Source organism: Sminthopsis crassicaudata, chromosome 4 (assembly GCF_048593235.1).
Source record: "Sminthopsis crassicaudata isolate SCR6 chromosome 4, ASM4859323v1, whole genome shotgun sequence".
In the NCBI taxonomy this organism is placed as follows: domain Eukaryota; kingdom Metazoa; phylum Chordata; class Mammalia; order Dasyuromorphia; family Dasyuridae; genus Sminthopsis; species Sminthopsis crassicaudata.
The window spans coordinates 449,889,146-449,914,332 of record NC_133620.1 but is presented as its reverse complement, the minus strand read 5'-3'; the positions used below and the strand labels follow the sequence as shown (position 1 = coordinate 449,914,332).

The window sequence follows — 25,187 nt, the reverse complement described above, 5'->3', positions numbered from 1 at the left end:
ATCACTGCCATGGGGAACTGTCCTGTGATATTACCTTGGACCACCCACAAGGCAGACATTGAGACCTTCTGGCATCCAGAAGCTGCCGAGAATTGAGGAAGAAATCCACGTGTTTGGATGTGCTTCCGATCGATTGTTTTCATATATAAAACGTTGGTGTCTGGCAGTTTTTATACCATAGATAATGAACTTTTGAGAGCTAAATCACATCCTTTCTCTATGTGTTAGTAGGAATAAATACAGTTTCTCCCCATAGAGGAGGTGTTATCCTGACCCTTTCATGCCTGTGTATCAATTAAGTATATTCTCGTGGTTTGGCCAAGGCAGAGAATGTGTTTAAAAAAAAAAAATCAGACTCCTAATTAGTTGGAGAGTTCAGCGTATTGACTTTTCCCCTTTTAAATGAAAGATATTCAATAATTTTCCACTAACATGGTGAAGACCTAATTTGTTTTTCATGTAGAATCACAATTGACTTTGATAATTGCTCTTTTTGTTCCCAAGCAAATCAAATTGACCCTCGGACAAAATGTTTCATTCCTTCAACCACCCTTTTCTCAAAAATGTTTGAAACATTTACCCATACCTGAGTTAGTAGTAGTTATTAAACGCAGGGCTGCTTTGTCTTGGATTCCTTGTATTTTAAGGAAGCAAGTTAGAATTTAGGATTATTCTAGTAGAGTATTAATTTAAATTCAATTTATAGCAATGCCAAGAGTTCTGCTCATGTACACTGTATTGGTAATTGTGATTGAATTGGCAAGTCAAAGGTGTAGGAGCTGATCTTTTTAAACTAAATTGTCCTGATAAGATGACACTAGGGGATTTTAAATTGTTATTCCTGTTACAAATATTATAATTAAAGCATTGTGGAGGATTTTGTCTTGTGCAATTTATAATTAATTAACAGCAGTGGTTTGAACTACTACTCTGGGGAAAAAATGGTTGTTATAAGACCAATTTATTTGTCTTTGGTATTTACATCTTTCAGGACACTAAGAGAAACACAGCCGTGGTCCTCTCCAAAGGGATCTGAGAGACATCTTGCAGCCAGCTACCCTCCCGTGGGCCAAACTAGCCCCCGGACCAGAAAGTCCATGAGCCTGGATATGGGGCAGCCTTCCCAGGCCAACACAAAGAAGTTGCTTGGTCAGTTTGTATGTTTGTATGTGTAACATTGTGTTATCAATTTTTATTGTACAGGGTATGTGTGTATTTATTTTTATAAATTTAGATGCTGTGTGTATATATATATATCATATATATTTAGATGTGTTTATAGTTATATTATAAATTTAGAGGCTTATATTATATATATATTTAAATATGTGTGTGTATCTTTTTTTGAAGGATCAAATAATTTCTTTTTTTTTTTTTTTTTTTTAATGGGAAACCAGCATGGTTAAAAAAACAAAAAAACCACGGGACTTAGCCTTAGTCATCTGGGTTCAAATTCTAGCTCTACGATCTGCTAGTTGAATGACCTTGAACAAATCATTTAATTTCTCAACCTCAGTTTGTTCCTTCCAGGGCTGTTGTGGGATGAAGCACATGTGGGAGGTGCTGCTCTATAAAGCAGCTGGGCAGGTGTACAGTATATTTTTTTATCAATTTTCCAAGATTGAGGACTGATTCTTTTATCTTTTGTAACAGAAAGTTGGCAGAGACATTGATTGATCATTTTCTGCTTTTGTGATTAAGGGAAGTTTGATGGGCTAGAAAACCTGATGATAGAGCATTTGTGCACTAGAGGCACGGGAGTCAGGAAACCAGAATTTACCTCCTGGCCTTGCTGCTCACTAGCCTTATTACCCTGGATAAGCCATTTTTCCTCTCTGTAAAATGAAGGGTTTGGACTAGCCATTCTAAATGTCCAATCCAGCTATTTTGATTTCTTTTTCTGACTGCATTAATAAACTATTATGGTTTCTGCAAGAAATATCCCCCTAAAATATATAAATAAACTTTGATCGCTTGATGTGGAACTCTTGGTGAGGACTCTAGGCTTGCCTATGAGTTTCAGCCTTTGGGCTGTCTTGGGTTTCTCCTTTCTGCTTAAGACATGGATTCTACAAGGGAAGCCTCCTCTGGGCTCAAGCAGGGGCTTCCAGAGCCCTAGGCCTAGGTCTCCAAAAATTTCAACCTCAGAGCAGAATCTTTCACTCTGATGCAAGTAACTAGTAGTTCACTGTTGTCTGTTTTTTCCTTTTCCTCCTAAAATCAGATCTTTCACTTTCCTCCTAAAATGAGACCTTTCAGAGGCAGATCTTAAGGATGTAGTTACTATGTCAGTTAAATGAGAGCAAGTGAGGTTAGAAACTATTATTAAATCATTTTATTTTTCAGTTACTGGAGCTCTACCCGTGAGAGCTCATCTGTCATAGACAGCTGAGGTCATCACAGAGAAAAAGCCCAGCGGTCCAGATGATCTCATGATGGCCGAAGGGCATTCATAGCTCAGTGGGTCTTGCAATTCACTAATGGTGAAATATGTTATCAAATGAAAGGATGCTGTATGAATAACTAGATGGTCACAAAGACATCTAGAAATAAAACAGACTGACTTGGGGTTGTGGGGCGGGGGGTGGAGGTGGGGGAACCATTCCTATAACAGGGGAAATGGGAAAGAGACAGACTGGAGTCACAGTCAGGGGCCAAATGCCAGTGGCCAGAACGTGCACCGGGTTTCCGTTAGGTTCTGTTTGAATCATACGACTGGATCTCCTCCTCTTAAGCCTCCAGAGGTTCTGGTGACTCCAGTTTCATTTTACTCATCAGAGGAGGTCAAATAAAAGTGTAGGAGAAAGCGTGTCAGCCTGTGTACAGTGATAGCTTTGTAAAATGCCTGGAAATAGTAGGTAAATACGTGTCCCCTGAAGTGAACTGTGCAGCTCTCTATAGAGTTTGCGTGAAAGGGCTCTGGGTTTCAGGTTTCCTTTAAACCATACCCAGAAGTCAGCGCCATCAGGACCCAAAGACAGTGGCTTCCATTTCTGTCATGTGAGGTGGTTACAAAAGGTGTGCCTTATCTCCTTTGGTCCTCACGACATCCTGGGGGAGCACCCGGTTCCGGTGAGAATCCACTGAAGGCCCCGGCCACGTCCAGGGAGCAGAGCCAGGCCCCACGCCTGCCCCGGAGCTCCCCAGCATCCCCCCTGCCTCCAGCAAAAACCAGGCTATGTCATAGTCCTCGGCTCCCGGGGGCCTCTGATTGCGATCCATGAGAGAATGGCCCTGGAGGCAGGCGGATTCTTCAGCTGGGCACACTCTGCACCACGTATGAGACGGGGAGGACGGGTCCATCCTTAACAAAGGACGCTTTGCTTTCCCTGTCAGTGCCCCTGAGCTGAGTCTGTATTCACAGGATCGTAGGATGCTCGGGCTGGTAGCAACTGTGGGCATGGTCTAGCCCAAGCCCTCATTTACAGAGGAGGAAACATGTGGGGAGGCTCCGGGTCTTGGTGGGGGAGCGGGCCTGAGTCAGACTTAATTTTTGCCAGAACCCTGCCATCCTTGGGAACCTCTGTTCAGTGTTGGGATCCTGGTTCCAGGTGTCTTTTTTGGTGGCTTCTCTGACCGAGCTGGCCTCGATTCCTGAGTCAGACACAGGCCTTCCTCTCCCTCCCGGCGCCGAACAAAAACACCTGTGACCCCTTAACTTGGGGAGACACCTGATGGTTTACTTTAGCTGGTCCAGGGTGTCGGCGCCCGGGAGCTCAGACTCCCCAGGGGCTGTGGACTGGCCACACTCGGCCTCCACCGGAGCAGAACCTGCGACAGAGACGGTTCCGTGATCGCTCTGTTCCCTGGACTTGGGTGTTCTCAGCGCCAAAGCCTTTGTCCTCGTGTAACCCTGGGGTGCTCTGCTCTGCTCCCTAGGGACGAGGAAAAGCTTCGATCATTTGATCTCTGACGCCAAAGCTCCCAAAAGGCAAGAACAGGAGTCTGGAGTCACCACGCCCCCCAAAATGAGGAGAGTAGCCGAGAACGACTACGAGATGGGTGAGAAGCGGGTGGCTCAGGGGTCTCCAGCGAGGAGCTCGCGCGGCCGCCTCCGACATCCCTGGGACGGCCGTGCCTCAGAGGGAGGGCGGCTCCGGGGCTCGCGTTTGTTAACTTTGGGGGGCAGCGATCTGCACCTGGGGTCACTGCAGCTGCTCTTGTAACAGCCCGGGCCCGTTGTCTTGCAGAAACCCAGAGGATCTCCCCCCAGCCACACCCGCCGCTACGGAAAGTGTCCGTGTCCGAATCCAACGTGCTGCTGGATGAGGAAGTGCTCACAGACCCCAAGACCCAGGCTCTTCTTCTCACCGTCCTGGTAAGGGCCCGGCCCTCGTAGGCCTGCCCAGGGAAGGATGTTGGGGGGGTGGCCGAGGAGGGGGAAGCCGAGGAGTCTCGTGTCGGTTGTCACGGACACCGGAGTCGCTTTTTCAGATGCTGCCGTCTCAGGCTGGTCTGCTTGACCACGGACGGGCGCTCTCGGGAGCCGCGAGCCCAAAGCCAGGCTGTGACCCTGGGCTTCTTTCGCTCTTGCCCCACAGGCCACTCTGGTGAAGTACACCGCCGACGAGTTTGACCAGCGCATTCTCTATGAGTACTTAGCCGAGGCCAGCGTTGTCTTCCCAAAGGTTTTTCCAGTGGTGTAAGTGTGCGCTTCGGCCCTTTACTCAGCTGAGTTAAAGGCTGCACTAGTTCCTGCCGCCGCCCCCTCCCCCACAACCGCCGCGCCAACCCCCGCGGTGGCCACCGCTCCCCGCTATCACACCGCTGGTGCTGATCGTCACCGACGTCATCCTCATCCTCATCCTCCTCCACTGCCTTCGTCACCATGACCCCGCGGCCGCCGCGCCACCTCAGTAGTCTTGTTAGGAAAGGTCAGAGGGGGAGATGGAGGTGGCGGAACTTGCCGTCTTTATTCCTGGACCCGGAGGGGAGGCCGGTCAGAACTTCCCAGCATCGTCTGCCTTTCATTTCTGCGTTTCCTTTAATCGCAGCGGGTCCCGTCCTCCTGAACGGGGTCCGTGCCGCCGCGCCGTTTCCCCATTCTCCTCCCTTCTTGTTCCCCCAGAAGTCTCTGCTGAACTTCAGGCTCCGGGACACTTTGTCCAGGTGTTTTTTAAATGTAGAAGTTCAAGGAGAATAAGCCGCAGTTCTGAGCTCTCTTTTTGTTACTTTATTCTATTAGGTTTATTTCTTTTTTAAAATATTAACTGTTTATGGTCTTCCCCCCCCCCCAGGCTGGGGTTAAGTGACTTGCCCAGGGTCACAAAGCTGGGAAGTGTTAGGTCTGAGGCCAGATTTGAACTCGGGTCCTCCTGAATTCAGGCCTGGGGCTCCATCCACGGCGCCCCCTAGTGGCCTCTTAGAGTCGTTTCTTATATACTGATTGAGGTGCTCAATAGAGGGCCCAGGAACTTACGCTCTATTTTATGGGTTTCTTCTCCTTGCCAACAGATTTTCATCTTCCTAATGGTGTTTCCTTTGACTACTCTGAGGCATTTTTCGTTTTTCTTTCCATTCTTTGCTCGCTTATCAGCTGAGATAGGAAGGGGAGGGGGAGAGGCGCAGAGGCAAGCTGAGCGGCTACTGCCGAATTCAAAATTCAAAGCAACCGAGTGAACGACGCTTTCTTGGGTGTTGGCTACGTGAGGACGGACATTATCTTATTTTTCTAACGTTTTGTTGTCGTTGTTCTCTTAATCTTGTTAAGTGTCTCTCTGTTTTTTTAGACATAATTTGTTGGACTCAAAGATAAACACTCTGCTCTCCTTATGCCAAGACCCGAATTTGCTAAACCCGGTCCACGGAATTGTGCAGAGCGTGGTCTACCACGAAGAGGCCCCGCCGCAGTACCAGACGGCCTACCTCCAGAGTGAGTCCGCTGGGGCGGGCGGGGCTGGGCACAGCTCCCCGAGGCTCTTTGGCGCGTCCCCTCGGTGGAGAAATAACTTCCATTATTGCACGTATAAATGCGCTTTAGTCGCCAGCCCATCCCCCAGAGCTTCATTGTCCTCCCATCTGAAGAGATTTTTTAAACGCGTGGCTTTCCTCGTCTGATTTTTCGGAAAAGAAATGCTGGTCACGAGTTAATAGCCTTTGTTCTGTTGTAGGTTTCGGTTTTAACGGTCTGTGGAGGTTTGCAGGGCCGTTTTCTAAGGTAAGAATCCCCCGTTTTGTTGTGAATGGCAGAACAAAATATTTCCCAAATGAGAGATGGGCCCTGAGTTTTGACAGTTCTCAAAAGAGCAGGGTGGGTCCTCTGTTAATATTTAAGAGAAGCTTCAGAAAGCCTTCCTCTGGCGAGCTCCTCTAGATGTGAGTTCCGCTTAGAGGCCATGTAGTCTCCGTCTCTTGGGGCGCATCTCTTCGATGAAGCCGAGGAAGCCGTTGGAAACCCTTCTTCGGGGGACAGCTTCCGTCTTCTCTTGTCTCTTCGATAATTGAGTCTGCCTGCTTCGTGTATTTCAGTCAGGAAAAAGCACGCTAAGTCATGTGCTTATCTCATTATTTTTTAAATCCTTTCTAGGCCCCTCCTGGGGGATCCTCTCAGTCCAAATGTTCAGTTTATATAGTAGTTTCCACTGGATGGATTGCATTAACATTTTCTAATTTTTTATGCATTAAGATGCATTTATGTATTAAAAACTACTCTTTGATTGCCATCTGTTCTAGCATTCAATCAACTAGACCATGAATGGGGATTGAAAGCGGAACTTTTCTTTCTCTCCGTCCTGGCCTGGCCCAGCCCTTGGTTTCCCCAAGCGCTCTCTCAGAACGTTGTGGATTCTGACTTTGGGCTCAATGATGACCATCTGCCAGTGGTCCGTGCCAGAGGTTCAGGGCCCACTTGGCTGAAGGGCGCTCAGCTTTGTGGAGCTCTGGTACCTCTTGAAGACTTTCTACAGACTTCTAGATGACTGACAATCAGCTTTGAGGGAGGGAACAGACATTGAGGGAGGTTATGCAGTATTGAAAGTCATGAGGAAGTAAGCCCCTCACCTCACCACAGGGCTACGGTGCTCGAGATACGGGTGGTGCTAAACTAAATAAGTGTTAGTTGATTGAGTGAATTCTTCCCCAGTTGTAAAAAGTTAGCTTTTTAGATTGTGAATTAAAAAAAAAGTCTTGATCTTAGTCTGTTGTTGTGAGGATCAGCCAATGTAGAAACTTTTTCCTTCTGTGGCGTCACGGTGGCTGAGCCTCGACAGGTCAGTCCCACAGCCCTGTATGTGACAGGGAGGGCTTCACTCCGTCATGTCTTCCCGCTCCGAGCCCTGTTCTCTCCCTGCGACACATTCCTTCCCAGTTAAACTCTCTCTGGAGAGCCAGAGCTCAGGAGCTGTCCTGAAAGTTTAGCCTTCAGAATGCCATGCAGGTTTTTAGTCGTGTGTCCTGATCAAATGACCACGTAAACATGGTCTGTGTTTAAATCCACCAAATGATCACAGGAGTGAAGGCAGCGTATCGGGTCTCTCTCCTTGGCTCTGGTCTGTGAAGAAAGCTGGGATTGGACATCCCAGAAGTCCAGAGCCAGATTTGCTCTGTACGTTTGTTCAAGAGGAAGCACAGAACAGGTGGCCTCTGGCTCCTGGAAAATTCATCTAGGAGCTTTACAGGCTCTTTGGACCCCTGGGCGTTGTTGAAACTTTCTTAGGGAGGAGAGGGAGAAAAGGAAGAGCATTATTGTTCGGATGGATAGACACTGACGATGAAAAGGGATATTTTGTTCTGCTTTTGTTTCTATGCCAAAAAGAATGATCATTACACTGGAAAGGACCAAACAAAAATGGCTGGTGGGGATTGCTGCTAGGAAGAGAGCTAGAAAGAACAGCATACAGGCCAGCTCACGGTGAACTCCTAGAATGGGGCCAGGTGACCCGGAGTGGGCTCTGATCACAGGAAACGGGCCAGTGCACATAGTTGGTCCCCCCACAGACCCGCCCCCTGGGGCTCTGTGTCAGTGACAAATGGGAACGGATCTGGAGATGTCCTTTCTCTTTGCAGCAGACGCAGATCCCAGACTATGCCGAGCTCATCGTGAAGTTTCTCGATGCCTTGATTGACACGTATCTGCCCGGAATCGATGAGGAAGCCAGTGAGGAGTCCCTCCTAACGCCCACCTCTCCCTACCCACCCGCAGTGCAGAGCCAACTTAGTATCACTGCGAACCTCAACCTCTCTAACTCCATGACCTCACTGGCAACTTCCCAGCATTCCCCAGGTAAGGAAAGGGGCTCTCCGAGCAAGGCGGGCTCATGGTGCTCAGGAGCCAGAGCAGTGCAGATCCCTCCTTCCTGTCAGTCTGGCGCCGACGTGCAGAGACCCGGTAGCTGTTAACCTCAAGCTTTGGTTTGTGCTTCCATTCGGGACCTTCATTCCCAGGGTAGTGGGAAGATAGACATTCAGCCCGTTCCCAGGATGTTCCAGGAGGGGTTTGTCTGGTCTAGCAGGGCCAGTGGCCTGCAGCCGTACTGCTGCTGTCCTCAGGTCCCTTGTGATGCAGGCGCGCAGTGAGTGTTTCAGAGGAAGAGACTGTCCAACAGATGCTTGTGTGTTAAGTCCCTACTGTGTGCAGATTGGATAGAGAATATGGATGCAAGTTTACTGTACATAGTAGGGGGAGATGGCACCCAGGGCATTGTAATGTAAAATAATGCAAAAATGCATTAAAATGAAGTGCGTTTGAGGTCTGAAGGGAAAGACATCATTATCTGCCTGGTGGCAGACCAAGTTAGGAGAGGCAACTCAGCAGCCAGCGGCCCAGAAAGCACAGGATGGCCAGGGGCCTGCTTTGGCGGGATCCCACAGGGGGCCTGGGCAGGTCTGAGGATACAAGGAGGCTGGAAATGACAGCTGAAGCCCCTTGGGGAGGGCCTCAAAGGCCGGGCAGAGGGGCTCACATTGTTCCGTACTGCATAAGAAGTCACTGTAGGACCCTTAACAGAGGGTGAGATGATCCACGGAGGACTTCAAAAGCAGGAACCTACCTCACCCTCTGGTCACTCGGGACCAAGAAGTCTGTGGAGGAGAGTAGCCTTCTAACAGATCTCTCTAATTTATTTTACACCTCGGGCCTTTCTTGGCAGGAGGAGCCTCTTCCTAGAGTGGGGTTTTTCAGACTCGGTGCCCAAGAATACTGAAGCCCCGTGGGAGGAGGGAAAGAGGCAGGAGCCTGACAGCCTCAGTGTCCCCTAGACCCAGGTTCAGGACCTGCTTCTGAGCAGACTGGCTGGGTGGCCTGGCAAGCCATTGGAGCTCTTGTGGAAGGCTAAAGCAGAAACGAGGAGCGGGGGATGGTGCAGCTAAGAGGATCCTGGGCCAGGCTGGGGAAGGAAGCTTGCAATGGCAGCTGCAGACCTAGGCTTGAGTAGGGCATGATGTAGTGATTGCTGTTAACAGGGCAGAGTAGTTAATCATGATTAAGTCACGATTTCAGAGAGCAGGGATCTGAGGAAATGATTCCATTCACAATGGCTAAGATTTAGTGAAATTGCAGGCCCCTTTCCTCTTACTAAATTTTTTTTTTTTTTTAAGTTTTTAAAGACAGACAAGTTACAGGAACTTAGGGCTACAAGGAGGAGAATGAACTTTAGTTTTTTGAACTATCTTTGTAATTCGTTTCCCAGCGACCATGGAAAGGGGAGGGATTCTGTACTTGGAAATTACTTTGTCGTGATCATAGAAACTGGTTATTAAGAGACGGGTGATGCTGTGCAACACTTGAAGTGACTTTTCTTTGTGGAGAGTTTCCCGGCTCTGACAGCCACAGGAAAGAGACCCATGTGTGGCAGGGAAGAGTCTGAAAGTCCCTCTGCTCCAGAGCCAGCGTGGCAGTGCCCACACCGGGGCTCACCTGAGCAGGCCCTGCCCATGCCCAGCAGAGTGACGTGACCCTGGGCCAGTCTGGGGAAGGAAGCTTGCAATGGCAGCTGCAGATCCAGGTGTGCACGTACACACCTCTGTGATGAGAATGTTGGCAGGGACCCCCATCCACACATGAGAAATCCTCTGCGAGATACGGGCTTAGCAACAGGCCCTGAAAAGTTCCCTTATGGCTAAAGAGTGTCCTTTCTAAGAGGCTTTCCCAAACAGTAGCAAAAACTCTGCAAAACCGACTGGGCTTCATGGCCGGCCCCGGTTTCATTCTCTTGGATAAACAAAATGCGGGGGTCAGAATCTGCACAGTGAAAGGGCCGCCCATCGGACTATGAGGAAGACACCAGACGCCCCTCACTCCTGAGAGCTTGGGCAGGGGTGCCACCGAAACCTAAAGTAAGCCACGCATAAAGCAGAGCCTTTGGTGCAGTGCTTTATAAGGAAACGTCAGAGTCATTTATTGCTGGCTAAAAAAATAGAACAGCAAACCAGTACGACGCCGGCCAGTGTTCAGTAAAGCTACCGCGTGAGCTTCCTCTCGGAGAGAATGCCCTGTTTGATAAGAAGGAAACTGGAAAGGGCCTTCCAGCAGAAAATAGCCTCTGGCCAGCATCTTATACCATACCCCACATAGACCATTGAGGATATCCTAAAAAGCAGAACACACGCTAATCATACCCAGCCAGCTCTTATCTGGCTAAAGGGCTTTACAGGAGTCAGGTTGTCTTGATTATATAAAATTGAAAAGCATTTGCATGGATAAAATTTAGGCAACCAGAAGGGTAGTATTCAGCTGGGGAAAGAGCGTGCATCAGAAATCTCTGGCAAGGTTTGATAGCAAGACTGCTCTCGGAAATCACAGAGGTCCTTCCCCAGAAGGTGAGGGGTCAAAGGATGAACAAATGATTCTTCCAAAAGTTGCGTGCTATTAACAGCAATGTGAAGGAGTTCCTCCAGAAGACAGGAAATTCGGGTTTGATCTCACATCAAACAAATGAGCAAAGAAGACAGAAGCAGAGAATGTCGGGGCTGGCTTGTGTAAAGATGAATGGCTACGTAGGTAATGATGGCATTGGGCCCAGCCCTTCTGGAGGGCGACTGGAGTGAGACCTGCAAAGGGACTCCATGCCCTTTGACCCAGAGATTGCCCTGCTGGGAATAAACCCTACGAGGTGAGTGACAAAAAGAAATGCCAAACTAGACACCCACTAGTTGGGAAATGGCTCAACAAATTGTACTGAATGGAATTTGCTACAAAGAAAATGTTAAATACTAAGGAAAGATTTGTAGGAGTTCATGTTTAAAAGTAAAGTAAACAGAGCCAGGAAAACAGTGAACACAATGAATACAATCCCTTAACCAGCATTTTATCTATTGTATGCCAGGAAAGGGGATGATAACTGTGAAGTCTGAGCCCAGGTGCCTCGCACTTAGTAGGTCAGCATCAGCTGTTTCTTCTTATTCCGGCTGCAGCTACACCCCCAGCCCCCTACCATTATTACTGAGGATATAAGGGGAAATAAGGCAACCCCCCACTTAGAGTGAGTTTTCATGTCTGATAGGGAAAGAAAGCACATAGAAAACATACAACATAAATAGGGCGTGAATAAATAGAATTTATGTAAAAATCACAAAATACAGGATCATCTGGGAGGAAGGACACTAGCCGTGGGGGAGGACGATTCCCGTGGAGGATGTTGTTTGAGCTGAATTAAAGAAAGGCAGGGACTCTGAGGGGAGGCACAGAGGCCGCGGATTCTAGACATCCTTTGCCAGGGCGAAGGCCTGAAGCTGGGAGGCTGGAATAGAAGGGGCCGGGTCAAGGTAGGGAGGAGGTGAGTCAGTTTCTACTGAGCCAGCAGAGGCTGGTGGGGGCCGGGTTTTGTGGAATTGTAAAGGCTCAAGGGAGGATTCAGGTGTGATCCTAGAGGCAACGGGAAGGCCCGGCCTGAGCAGGAGAGTTACAGGCTCACGGTTTGTGGTCCCGCCACAGCCATTTGCTCGGCCCCTGGCTCACGTGTTAGAAGCTTGGTCACCTCTGGGTAACGGCCGTGGCCCTGATGTTCAGAGCCTTTTGCAGGTTATAGAGCATCTTTTCAGCAGGAGCCCCGTGACATGCTAGAGTGAATGATAGGAACCCCTCTTTTCTGAGGGAGAGACCGGGACTCCTCAGTGACCTCCCCCTGCCCCGAGGTCACCCGGCTGCCTGATGTACTGGCCTGGAGCCTTTCCTGACCTTGGGGCCGTTAACTGAGCTCCTTTCCCTATGACCTTTTACTGTCTGCAGTTGTTTAATGAGCATTCAGTGTTAGAAATGCCAGCAAAGTGTCCCCGAGTCCCCACCCTGGACATCCTTTCTCACCGTGTTAGAGAAGGAGGGAACTTGAAACAGTGGCTTTCTCTTCTCACGGAGGAGGAGGAGGAGGAGGAGGAGGGCGGCCTGGGCTGGGGGGCCGGTATCGTCCTGGCCTCCTTGTACATCTCCCTGCAGTCTGCAGCATCGAATTCCCAAAGCAGCTGCCCTTCTCCTCTGGCACTCCCCTCCCGCCTGACAGCGGCCCCTCTCCCACAGGCCCCGAGCACTGCGCTGGGAATCAGAGCTTTCTTGGCCGGGGCTGAAGAGGCGAATGCTGACTTAGCACCGTGGAGGCCCTCGGTGCCAGCTTCTCCTCAGCCAGGGCCGTGGCCACTTGCCAGAGCGAGAGCGCTGAGGCTGCAGAACTGACTCTTAAGCTGGCCTTGCGGAAGCCCTCTCTGATGGAAGGCAGTTAGAGCAGAAACCTGCCCTTCCAGGCTGTGCGTCATCCAGAGCGGGCTCGCCTTAGCTGCTGCAGCAGCACGAGGGTCTTTGCATCAACCAAGAGGGCCCGTCACATCTCGTAACTCCTGAGTTGGGGGGGGGGGGGCATAGACACATGACCCGGTAGCTCTACCCCGGGGACTGGATCTGCAATGAAACGGACAGAAGGACCTCTTTGGGCCGCAGGGGCTCGTAGCATCGCAGCTTGGTGGGTTTGTGGGCCGCTGAGAGTCTCGGTCATTTACCGAGGTCAGGAGTCAGAAACCATTTCTGGGCATGAGACGGTGTGGTCAGAGGCAGGATTTGAACCCATCTCTGACTCCAAGGCCACAGTATTTCCTGTCAAACATAACTGGTTAAAATGTATAAGCTGGGGGGCGGGGGGCAGAGGAGAGGGAGGGAGAGACAGACAAGTGAGTGTGTGAGTTTGGGGGGCGGTGACAGAACAGATAAATCTACTTAGTAAGCACTCTCCTTGGAGCTCTGTGGTGATGCCGTTGCAAAGCCTGGATTAAGATTGCTCTGCACGCAGAAACCCTTTGCTAGCCACTAGCACAAAGACAACATGGCGCCGTGAGCTCTCCCTCCAAGGCCTTAGTTTCACTGGTTCTCCTGGCTCAGCAAAGGCCAGAGTGGTTTTCCCAGGTTTTGGGGGGAAGGGGAGGCAGGAAATTGTCCCGAGATGCTCCGACCCAGCAGCGCTCTTGAAAGAGGATGTGCTTTCGGACGGTTTTGTCTCGGGGAAAAGCACGGTGCTAATAATAAAGCTGGGGCTGCTGAAGCTGCGCCGGGCCAGGGCTCCAACTGGGCAGGCAAGTCTGAAAGGGAAGCCTTGAAGAAGCGTCTTCTGGCATGGGGGGAGGGGGGACGTCTGCCTGACGCCAGAGGCCTGGATCAGGAGCCAGGAGGAAAAGTTAAAACGTTCTAGGTCCTGGCGTGCGGTTCCTCATGGTGAGAGCAGGTGAGCTGGGCCCGCGGGCTGGCAGCAGAACCCGCTGCCTGAGTCCGGGGGACATGAGGCCCTTCCCAAAGGCTGGATTCCTCCTTGGAGTGAGGGTCATCAGAGGGCGTGGCCAGCTTTCTAACCCGCCTGTTTTTGATTCCAGAAAAATACAGGGCGGTCTTTAGGCTGGTCCTCGGTTCTGGTCTCGGTTCTTCCTGTGAGCATTGGCTACTGGGACTGGCAGCGTCTGCCGAGCCAGAGAGTGGGGGACGGCGGGGCAGGGTTTCTGGTGGTGAGGATTTAGTGACCGGGATCTGTGAAGACCCGCGGATGGCTCACAAACCGGGATGCCCAGGGATCGTCGGAAGGGCGCCTCCGGCCTCGGATGGCTGCGCCAGGGCCGGCTGCTCTCCCGGCGGCTTCTTGGCCTCAGGCTGCCCCCGGAGCAGAGGTGGCCGGAGCAGAAATGCCCCCAGTGCTCTGGGAAGACCCCAGCCCTGCTGCGCCCCCTCTCGCCCGGAAAACAAACCTCCGCAGTTACTGTGCTCTTCAGGTGGTTTTAGTAAATGACAAGCGGCTTGGCTCAGCAGGGCAGTTCTACCCCTCGATTCTTTGTTATCGAGGTATGAAGTACCTGAGGCTGAGCAGTCTCTTGATGGACCCGGTGGTGGTTTTGCCCTTAAACCTCGGTGCTTGTGGGATTAAAAGAAAACCCACAGATCTGCGCTCCTCTGCTGACCGGGCTGGAAGAGCATTCCAGGTGACTGAGAGACTTAGCTTGGAGCTTCTCTGCCTGTCATGGGTCTCCCCCCACCTCGTGGGCGTGTCTCACTGGCCTGCCCCCCGCGCCGGAGCCTGGAAAGCTCCTCTGCCGTGCTCCGGATCTGCACCTTCCATCCCGCCACTGGTCCTGGGCACGCTGCTCCCGGGGCTCCTCTCACAGCCCTGCTGCAAGGCAGGGGAGACCCCGGGCGCAGCGAGGGCTCCGGAGACCCGAAGGAGGTCTCCAAGTGGCAGCCCCCAGGCTGCAGTGTCCCTGTACAGGTATGAGGCATAGGGCGTGGCGGGACGGAGGGCTGACAGCAGAGGAATTCTAACCAGATCTGGGCTTTCTGATGAAGGAAAGATGAGGAGAGGTTACTTTTCCTTCCCCCCACCTCCTAAGGTTAGTCTTACTTCCTCAGGGTCTCAAGGTTCCCTTCCCCACCTTTCTTGGAAGGTTCTGTAGTTAAAATAGGATCAAGACCACACATTGAGGGCCAGAAGGGATCAGCTGGCCCAACCCCCACATTCTTAGATGGGAAGTCCGAAATCATCCCGTGATCACCCAGGCACGTGGGATGGATCGGAGATTTTCTCTGGCTTTTCACCAGTCTGCTTCCCAGGCTGTCTGGTCCAGAGGAAGCCTCTCGGCCCAGGGAGGGCTCCCACAGACCGCAGAGAACAGAGCTGAGTCTGGAAACCCAGGAGTCCTCGCTCCAACACTGGTGCCTTCGTCATTGTCTCCAGCGGCTCCCCCGCCCCATTTTTGCATGCCCCTTCTGCACATCCCTCTCCCTCCCCTGCAGCTCCCCAACATTGTGTGGGCATCCAGAATTATTCTTTCTCAGGCAGGGAGCAGAAAGTATTTCACGTCTACACATGACAGAGGGATAGGATCTGTTCCCTTTTCAGAGCAGCTTCGAAAGGTTTGCCAACCCGGATGGCTGCCGGTGTCATTTCGAATCCAAGTAAAGTACACGCCGCCGCCCCAGAACAGCTCCCTGCCGCTGCTGCTCCACCGGGGCTTCCTCAGGCTTGGGACGCATTTATCAGCATCCACTTGACTTTTCGGGTGACTGATTCCAGTGCGTGAATCAGCGCTTGATCCAGATCCTGCAGGGAATTCACTCTTACAGATATTAGCAGCATTCAGAGGTCTGAACTAAAGAGTGTTTATGAACTTAGAGAAGCTTTCTTTTAAATTGATTTTTCCTTATTGACTTTTTTTTTAATGACTACACGAGATTGGATAGGCTTGAAGTTGTGTGCAGGTGACTGAGCTCCCTCCAGCTAACAGTCTCATGTGTAAGATCTTGGGGAGAGTTCCCTTCCCTTCCCTCTCACCCTTCACTTTCTGGGCAAATAAAACAAGCTGCCCCCCCACACCCATCAGAGGAAGCAGACCCTCTGACCATTCTACTGATCAATGCAGATGGGTTATTTAGAATTTAAGTTCCACAGAGCCCCCATAATGCCTTGGAACATACGGATGAAAATGCTGACAAAACCTCCTCAACAAACCCAAACAAACCATTCCAGCTTCTCTCCTGCTCATAACCAGTTGTAAGTTTGACCCCGGGACCCACACATCTCACAGATATAATTCAGGGTGGTCCGGGTGTAACGAGACTGCCCTGTAGAGTAGGCCCGAGTGCCATTTCAGCCCCATTTTTCAGCGAATCCTGCCAATTCCTGGTCATTTTGCTTAAAGAGATCTGCCCATGAAGTTTGCTTTGTCAAAAGTACCTCCCGCCAAGGGTGGGCTAATAGATTTTAGCGAGCATGGAGAGTGATCCAGAGCTGCCTCTTCTGAGCCAAGGGCTTCAGGGATCAGTGGTCCTCTGTGCCCTCCGCAGCCCTGGGCTGACATCTCTGGGGAGATTATCTCCCTCCCTTGTCGGGTGGTACCTTCGTGGGGTTTTGCCATTTTAAGAGAGCTGTTGCTATGTAGATTGCCGAGACGGAGAATGAAGCGATGGCTTCAGAGGCTTCAATGCAGGAATCAGCTATAATTTAATTTCCTTTCATGCTATCTTTGGAGTTTTTTTCCTGAGCACATTTTGGTGTAATTATGTTGATAATTGTTCTAGCAGCCTCTATTCTAAAGCACACTCAGGATTTCTTATGGTAATTTCTCTTGTTCGGTAGCGCATTCTTTGATGTTTTTTGCATAGTACCAGTTTTTTGGCACAAAATTAAGCTTTAAAAGAGACTAATTGCCATTGTGCCTTATTATTCCCCTGGGGATGATTGGAGGGGCAGATTTGAGAGTCATTAAATATCCGCTGTTTGTCCTGAGCACCAGCGACACCACGAGAAACAGTCTGTGCCCTAAAGGAGCTAAAGTTCTCCTGGGCACTGTGGCGGGCAAACAAGTAAGTGTGGTCTGAGGAAGAGAACCCTGACGAGATTGGGAGAGGACATCAAGGACGGCCTGAGCCTGGAGAACAAGCCGTATTCTTAGAGTCGGAGAGAAATGGGGATGACTCTAGGATGGGAAAGAGCAGCCAGCCTCGTTGGGTGTGAAGGGGAAGAGTCCCCGGCAAGCCCACGAAGCAGTCTGGGATCCAGTGTGGATTCTTCTAAGGCCGACGGAAGGCTTTTCTTCGGGGCACTCCCAGAGCCAGACCTCTGAGGCCTTCGTTTAGACAGCTAGATCGGTGTGTGGATTGGAGGCGAGAAGGCCGGTTAGAAGGACTGATGGCCTTCCAGATGAGAAAGAGCGAGGCCCTGACCTGGGAGGTGCAAACTGTGTGACTGGAGTGGGGGGGCCAACCCAGGACCTCCGGGCAGTGAAGGCACACAGGGCTCTGACAGAGGGGAAGAGCCGGGGCAGAGAGGCGACACGTGATCGCAGGAGAATTGTGTTCTGTGGGTGCGTCGCGGGCCAAGCGTGCACCATTACCCGCTCCCATGAACTGCAGGGCAGGAGACACGAAGCTGGCCCCGGTCATCCAGAGCATCAGCCGTTCTTTTCACTGCCTGTCTTTGGGATTGCTGAAACGCACACAGATAAGGTCATCCAGCATTGCCACATTTTGAAATGCTTGTAAAAATTTGAGGCTAAATATTTTCTCCTGCTCCCCTTCTCCGTTCTTGCTCCCCATCCCCCTTTCTTCTTCCTCTCCACTCCTCCTCTTTTTCTCTTTTCCTCCTTCCCTTCCCCTTGTTGCCCCCCCTCCCCCATGAACACACCAGCCATGATGATTGGGTGCTTTATACATCCCTTCCCAAGTCTGAGGACAAGCTGACAGATTTCTGAAGTCTGCTTTGGAAGCTCCTCACTTTCGTGCTTTGTTCAGGAGCGGGTAGTTTAACTTAATTCTGTAGCTTTGGAATAAGGACTCGGGTGGTCTTTTTGCTGACCACCCTCATCCTTGGGGTTATCTGGACAGTCTGGGGATTCATAACCCAGGCCTACTGAAAGGCATCCCATTCTGAGAACCCAGGGACAGCTGCCCTCAAGAAAAGGGCATTTAGTTATATCCCAAAGAAATACTGAGGAGCGGAAAGGGACCTGTATGCGCCAAAATATTTTGATAGCTCTTTTTGTAGTGGCTAGAAACTGGAAGATATGCATATGTACTGTCAAAAAAATGTTATAATTAAAAAATAAAATAAAAATTAAAAAAAAAAAAAGAAACAGGAAGATGAATGGATGTCCATCAATTGGGGAATGGTTGGGTAAATTATGGTATATGAAGGTTATGGAATATTATTGCTCTGTAAGAAATGACCAGCAGGAGGAATACAGAGAGGCCTGGAGAGACTTACATCAACTGATGCTGAGTGAAATGAGCAGAACCAGAAGATCATTATACACTTCAACAACAATACTGTATGGGGATGTATTCTGATGGAAGTGGAAATCTTCAACATAAAGAAGATCCAACTCACTTCCAGCTGATCAATGATGGACAGAAACAACTACCCAGAGAAGGAACACTGGGAAGTGAATGTAAATTGTTAGCACTACTGTCTATCTACCCAGGTTACTTACACCTTCGGAATCTAATACTTAACGTGCAACAACAAAATGGGATTTACACACATATATTGTATCTAGGTTATATTGTAACACATGTAAAATGTATGGGATTGCCTGTCATTGGAGGGGAGGGAGTGGAGGGAGGGGGGGATAATTTGGAAAAATGAATACAAGGGATAATGTTACCAAAAAAATTACTCATGCATACATACTGTCAAAAAAATTTATAATTAAATTAAAAAAAAATTTTAAAAAAAAAAAGGGCATTTAGGGAAACTTAGGCATGGAGGGAAGGAAGAATAATGATTTGTCAAACTGTCGATCTGTGCTGTGAGCTGCAGCCCCAGAGGAGTAGAGCCTGGGGTCTGGGAGGGTCCGTGTGAGCCCCGCTGACTGACAGTCATGCTGGGGTCCTCCATCGTGTCCCCATCGTGGCCCGTCAGCCTCTGGCTCCCTCCTGCAGGATCCTGGGCCGCTCCTGCACAGAATGTGAGGAGGCTTTCAGGGGTCAGTCCCTGGAGTTTGCCCCTCAGTGCCGGAGGCGTCTCGGGACCCCTGAGGCCTACTACCGGTGCTCACGCTGACCAGGCCTGCTTTGTTTTCACACAGGCATCGACAAGGAGAACGTGGAGCTCTCGCCAACCACCGGGCACTGCAGCGGCGGGAGGACGCGCCACGGTTCCGCCAGCCAGGTCCAGAAGCAGAGGAGTGCCGGCAGCTTCAAGCGGCACAGCATCAAGAAGATCGTGTGAAGCCTCCTCCCTTTGCTTCTCAAAAAACAAAAGCGCCCCGACGCCGCGGCCCCGACGCCGACTCGCCGCCAGCGGCCCCCGTCCAGCCCCCCTCCCGGCTGCCCGTCAGCCCCCCACGCACACACGCTCGCCCCCAGCCGGCGGGCCCCCGCGCTCCCCTGCTGTGATGCTGCACTCGCCTCCTCTCTGCGTCCCATCACCCATGTGGCCAGATGATCAATTCTGAACAGTCACCGAGCTCAATGCTGCCTTTTCTTTTATTTTCCTTTCGTTTAGTTTTCCCCATTTGGGGCGGGTCTCGGTGGGTTTGAGTCGGGGTTTCAAACGGACTTCAGGAGCCAGTCTGGGAGCCAGGAGGGGAACCTCCCGGCGGGGGGTGGGCACCGTCCGTGCTTTCCTTTCTCGGTCGTCCCCCAGAGCGAGGCGAGAAATGGCACCTGGGACCCCTTCGCACTCTCTAACTTTCCGCTGTGGGCTTTCGGTAACAATACAAGGCCAGGAACTCTGGGCCAAGAGATTCGGTGACCCCTCATCGGGAGCCCGGATGTGCAGGGCCCCTTTGGGGGGCGTCGCGTTTCACGAGAAGTGGGTGAGAACTGAACACTCGGAGCTTTAGCAATAATCACGGGGTGACGCGGGAGGCTGGGTCCCTTCTTGTCACCAGAGTCGGAGTGCCGCCCATCGAGACCCACGCCGTCCGGCTGTCCGGACCGGCCCCTTTTTCTCCAGATGTTTCTTTTCTAAGTCGTGGATGTGCTACAGGCACCGGCCATTCATCACCTGATGGGAATTATGCTTTTCCTTTTCTCCCTTTGCTCTCAAAATAATTTCAGGCAGGGTCATTGGGGATCGAGGAAGCCAGCGTGGCCGAGAGGCCACTTTTACGTCTCCCGTTTGGCCAAGGGCTACTGAAGCCTAGACCCCCTTAGTTCCCTTGAGTCAAATGAAACGGTACTTAATTTTTGAAGTAGCTAGCTCTCTTTCATTTAAGTTTGTCAGATACAAATTCCTGGTAGCTGCATAATATCCGGTATTTTCACAGTAAGGTGTGTTGCCGAATTTGTTGGACCTTGAAAGAAAAGAATCGTGATAGTCAAAACACTTGGGTTTAACGAGATAAAATTGTTTCTAATCACTGTGAAAAGACGAGCAAACCCCACAGTAAAGTCACCAATGGGGAGACTGCGAGATGCTGCTATGCTGCCAAAGGGCTTGGTTGGAGCGCCAGCCTTTCACCTGTGGTACGATGCAGGTGACGACGCAGAGGGGCCTGCGGGACGGAGGGCGTGGAGCTCAGTGGGCAGCGATCTGGACGTGCACATCTAGGGAAACTGGGTCCTGCGCAAGATAGGTTCAGCCTCCCAGCCCCCGCTTTTCATTAGATTAAAGGTAGATAAATGATCGATGACTTGGAAGAAATCTAGCGGCAGGGAAAGGGAGAGGACCTAGGGGTTTCCTGTAATACTGTTTCATTAGTGGATTTCAGTAAACTAAATTCCACAGCTAAATTAATAAAGAATGGTACAATTAAGTGTTCAGATTTTAATAATATACACATAATCCACATTTACTCACACAGTAACAATGTACTATGTTAATGTAAATAAATTGCCTTTTGTTATATTCAGAAATAACTTAATTTTTTAAATTTGTTTACAGTCCTGGAAAAAAAAAAGATGAACACAAACTTAATATGCAAATGGTTTGCCAAAATTTAAAAAAAAAAACCTTAGTATTAATAATTTTCTTGACATAGGTTTCTTGGGAAAAGTTGAAGACTTGTGCAATTAACCAAACTTAAAAAAAAAAAAAAAATTTCCATGCTCCAAATGCTGCAGTAGAATTGTGATGGTCCCAGCACTCCTGAGCCCATGAGGATGCTACAAGAACAGAGCTGACCTTAGGAGTAGAGCAGTTACCTGTGCCAAGGACCAACTTTACCATCAGTTTGTAGTCTTGGTTCTTTCAAACCACATCCTCAGATCCAGTGAATCTGGTTAAGTACTTGTCTCATTTCTTGGCTTTGGGAATATCGGTCATTTTGATTCCATCTTTTTTTTTTCAGTCCTTTTTTTGTTTGTTTGATGAAAACATTGATGATGATGTTTGCTTTTTTAACCACTTTCTTTGAAATAGAAAACCCGAACAATTTCTTAATTAAGGTCATTTTTATTACTGAAAATGATGATTTTTGATCCATTCAACTTTTCCACAAGCAGATTTTTCAAGGCATGAAGAAACCAAGCCCCTTGCTTTCCAATGGGATTCGTTTGGATTGATTACCTCATGTGATGATCAGCGTGGCACAAATCAGAATTGTTTGCCCTTCCTTTGAAACAGAAAGTCCAGCTTTCTGACCTACTAGTATATCCTGGCAAATTTAAACCATGGAGGTTGGAAATGGCCATTTTTGGCAAACCTTCACTTTAAAACAAAACAAAACAAAACAAACTTGAGTTTTTAATAGAGCAAACATGAACGGTTTATAATTTTGTCTTATACCAATCGCCTTCCCTCCACAATTTGGGCTATGTTTTCGTACCAGACGCTAGGATCTGAATATCTCAATGTCAGAGCATGTTACCCATCATGTATCATTTGTAGGGGTTTTTCCTGCCCCTTTTTTAAAAGGGAAAAAAAAAAGTATTTCAGTCATACATAATCTGTCTCATAAACCAATGGCTCAGTTCTCATGTGCATGCTATTTTCCATAAATGAGAAATATTTCACTTGATTTAGGGACTGAGCTTTTGGGAATTCTCACCAGGGCTCTATTCCTAACTGATTGGTAGGTTTTAGGGCTTTTCTGTTTTGTTTTTTTTTTTCCCCTAGGGTTGTTTTTTTGGTTTTTTTTTTGTTTTGTTTTGTTTTGTTTTTTACTCTTCCACCCCACCCGCGATGTAATGAAGCATGTCTTATTCAATGTTATGCAACAGACTTACCACCAAAAAGTCACTCTTAGTGTCAGCCACAACATTTTTTTTAATGCAGTATATTCACCTGTAAATAGTTTTTGTGTAAAATTTGACAGAAAAGTATATTTACTACACTGTAAATACATGTGACAATATTGTATTATTTTGCTTTTTTTGTAAAGCAGTTAGTTGCTGTACATGGATAACACATAAATTTGATTATTCTTGTGTTAGTATTGTTAACTCCTTGCAATTTGCAATTACATTAAGTCATTTAAAAGAAAATGCTGTGTACTATAAAATCACATTGTTGTATGATAACTTACTCTTCTTTCCATTGGGGCCTAAATTCTGACAATGTTTCCTTATCTACAATCCTGTTAATAACTGCAAGTGAGTCTACATCAGCAGGAAAACAGCTGCTGACACAAAATCGATAATTCTAGGGAAAATTGTAGAAATCAGTTTCAGATACTTGTTCTCTACCCCCATTTTCCTCCTCATGTATGTACTCCCCCCCCTTTTTGAAGTAAAATGTAAATTCAACCTGCTTGGAGCTGTGGGATGTTATGTTTATTTCTTGAAGTGCCTCATCTTCACAATTGCCTTATGTTGACCTCCTGTTAGTTTGTCTTCAAGAATAAGGAAACTTCTTTGAAGGAAATACATTTTGGGGGTAGCTACAGTGGATTGAGTGCCAGACCTGAAGTTAGCAAGCTCATCGCCCTGAGTTCAAATCTGCCCAAAGTCACTTCTTAGCTGGGTCATCCTGGGCAGGCACTTCACCTTGTCTGACTCAGTTTCTTCATCTGTAAAATGAGCTGGAGAAAAAAATGACAAACCATTCCGGTATTTTGCTAAGAAAATCCCAAATGGGATCATGACGAGTTGACACGACTAAAACAATTGGACGAAATGTTTTGTTGTAGGAATGAAAATAAAATTGTTTTATTCCTATATACTGAAACCATCCTGAACTATTATCCTGCCAAAGGCTAGTCCTATTAATTTTTTTAAAAATAGCTTTTTATTTTCAAAATACATACAAAGATAGTTTTCAACATTGACCCTTGCAAACCATTGTGTTCCACATTTTTCTCCCTGTCTCCCAACCCTCCCCTAAATGATAAATAATCCAATTTGTTAAACGTGCAGTTCTTCTATATGCATTTCCACAAGTATCATGCTGCAAAAGAAAAATCTGATCAAAAAGGGGAAAAAAATTAGAAAAAAAGCAAGCAAAAAAAAAAGGTGAAAATACTATGTCATGATCCACATTCAGTCTCCATAGTTCTTTTGGATGCCGATGACTCTCTCCATCACAAGTCTATTGGAAATGGCCTGAATCACTTCACTACTGAAAAGAGCCAAGCCCATCACAGTTGATCATCATATAATCTTGTTGTTGCTGTGTACAATGATCTCCTGGTTCTGCTCACTTCGCTTAGTATCAGTTCCCGTAAGTCTCTCCAGGCTTTTCTGAAATTATCCTGCTGATCATTTCTTATGGAACAATAATATTCTATTACATTCACATAACTTATTTAGCTATTCCTCAAATGATGGGCATCCTTGCCACTACAAAAAGGGCTGCTAGAAACAGTTTTGCACATGTGGGTCCTTTTACTTTTTTGATACAGGCCCAGTATAAACACTGCTGGATCACAGTCTGATAGCCCTTTGAGAATAGTTTCAAAATGCTTTCCAGAATGGTTGGATGAGTTCACAACTGCACCAACAATGTACTAATGTCCCAGTTTTCCCACATCCCCTCCAATATCTTTTCTTGACATCCTAGCCAATCCGAGAGATATATAGCGGTATACAGAGTTGTCTTCATTTGCATTTCTCTAGTCAATAGTGATTTAGAACTTTTTTTTCATATGACTAGAAATGATTTTAATTTCTTTGTCTGAAAATTGTTCATATCCTTCAACTGTTTATTAGTTGGAGAATGGTTTGCATTCTTATAAATTTGAGTCAATTCTCTATATTATTTTAGAAACGAGGCCTTTATCAGAACCCTTTGATGTCTAATTTTTTTCTCAGTTTTCTGCTTCCCTTCTAATCTTGGCTGCATTACTTTTGTTTGTACAAACCCTTTTTAATTTAACACAATCAAAATTTTCCATTTTGTATTTCACAATGTTCTCTAGTTCTTTGGCCATAAATTCCTTCTTTGTCCACGAATCTGAGAGGTAGTCTATTACTTGTTCTCCTAATTTGCTTATAGTATCATCCTTTATGTACAAACCATGAACTTATCTTGGTATAGGATATTAGGAGCTGATCAATGCCTAGTTTCTGCTGCAGTATTTTCCAGTTTTCCCAGAAATTTTCATCAAATAGTGAATTCTTATTATTTCAGAAACTGGAGTCTTTGGGTTTATCAAATACTAGATTACAATAGTTATAGACCATTCATTGTGTCTTATGAACCTAACCTATTCCACTGATCAGCTACCCCCATTTCTCAGCCAGTACCAGAAGGTTTTGATGATAGCTGCTTTGTAATACAGTTTTAGATCTGGCACAGCTAGGTCACCTTCATTTGTATTGATAATTGTACACAGAGAAATGAGTATTATATTCTCCAGGGGAAGTCAGCCCTCTTGTGGCTGCCTAAATTCCAGATATTCCCTTTAGAATCTAGCTTTGGAAAAGAATTTTCTCCCAGAGAAAAGATCTACTGATGCAACATAAATCAATTATTTCTATCAATTGCCAAAGATGAGAAATTTATTCTGACCTCTGCCCTTTGGAGGGAAGTTCATTCCTCCATCGATGTGCTTGACTTGAGTCTGTCTTCTCTAGACCTTACTCCTTCACTTATTCTTTTTTCTACCCAAAGTCTTTTAATGGTTCCTTGCCCTGTGCCTGAGAATTAAATTTTACTTCCCAAGCATTTATTACATGTCTGCTCTATACCAGGAAATCTGCCCTCAAAGAGTTCCCATTTTACTGAGGAGAAAATGTTGATAACTGAGTAAATACAAGATATATGTTTAGGTTTCTTGTTATCTTTAAAGAACAAAGCATGGCCTGCCTTCGAGTCAGTTCTCTCATTACTATTTCTCAAAATAAGTTCACAAGGGTGCCATTTTCTTAAACTTCCACCTTAACCAATTCCCATCCACAATCTCCTATGCCT

The 25,187-nt window shown here is 47.9% G+C and overlaps 1 protein-coding gene across 1 annotated transcript in view; it reads left to right on the top strand.

Moving 5' to 3' along the window:
- LOC141540952 (neurofibromin-like) overlaps nucleotides 1–22,586 on the top strand; it is a 26,285-nt gene extending 3,699 nt beyond the window's left edge. Inside the window, exons 4-11 of the mRNA XM_074264906.1 lie at nucleotides 911–1,149; nucleotides 3,880–4,002; nucleotides 4,191–4,318; nucleotides 4,542–4,642; nucleotides 5,730–5,872; nucleotides 6,111–6,157; nucleotides 8,005–8,221; nucleotides 18,979–22,586. Of these exons, the coding sequence (XP_074121007.1) occupies nucleotides 911–1,149; nucleotides 3,880–4,002; nucleotides 4,191–4,318; nucleotides 4,542–4,642; nucleotides 5,730–5,872; nucleotides 6,111–6,157; nucleotides 8,005–8,221; nucleotides 18,979–19,121 (1,141 nt within the window). The 3' untranslated portion in view covers nucleotides 19,122–22,586. The remainder of the gene's footprint in view (nucleotides 1–910; nucleotides 1,150–3,879; nucleotides 4,003–4,190; nucleotides 4,319–4,541; nucleotides 4,643–5,729; nucleotides 5,873–6,110; nucleotides 6,158–8,004; nucleotides 8,222–18,978) is intronic.
- Nucleotides 22,587–25,187: the final 2,601 nt, after the last annotated feature.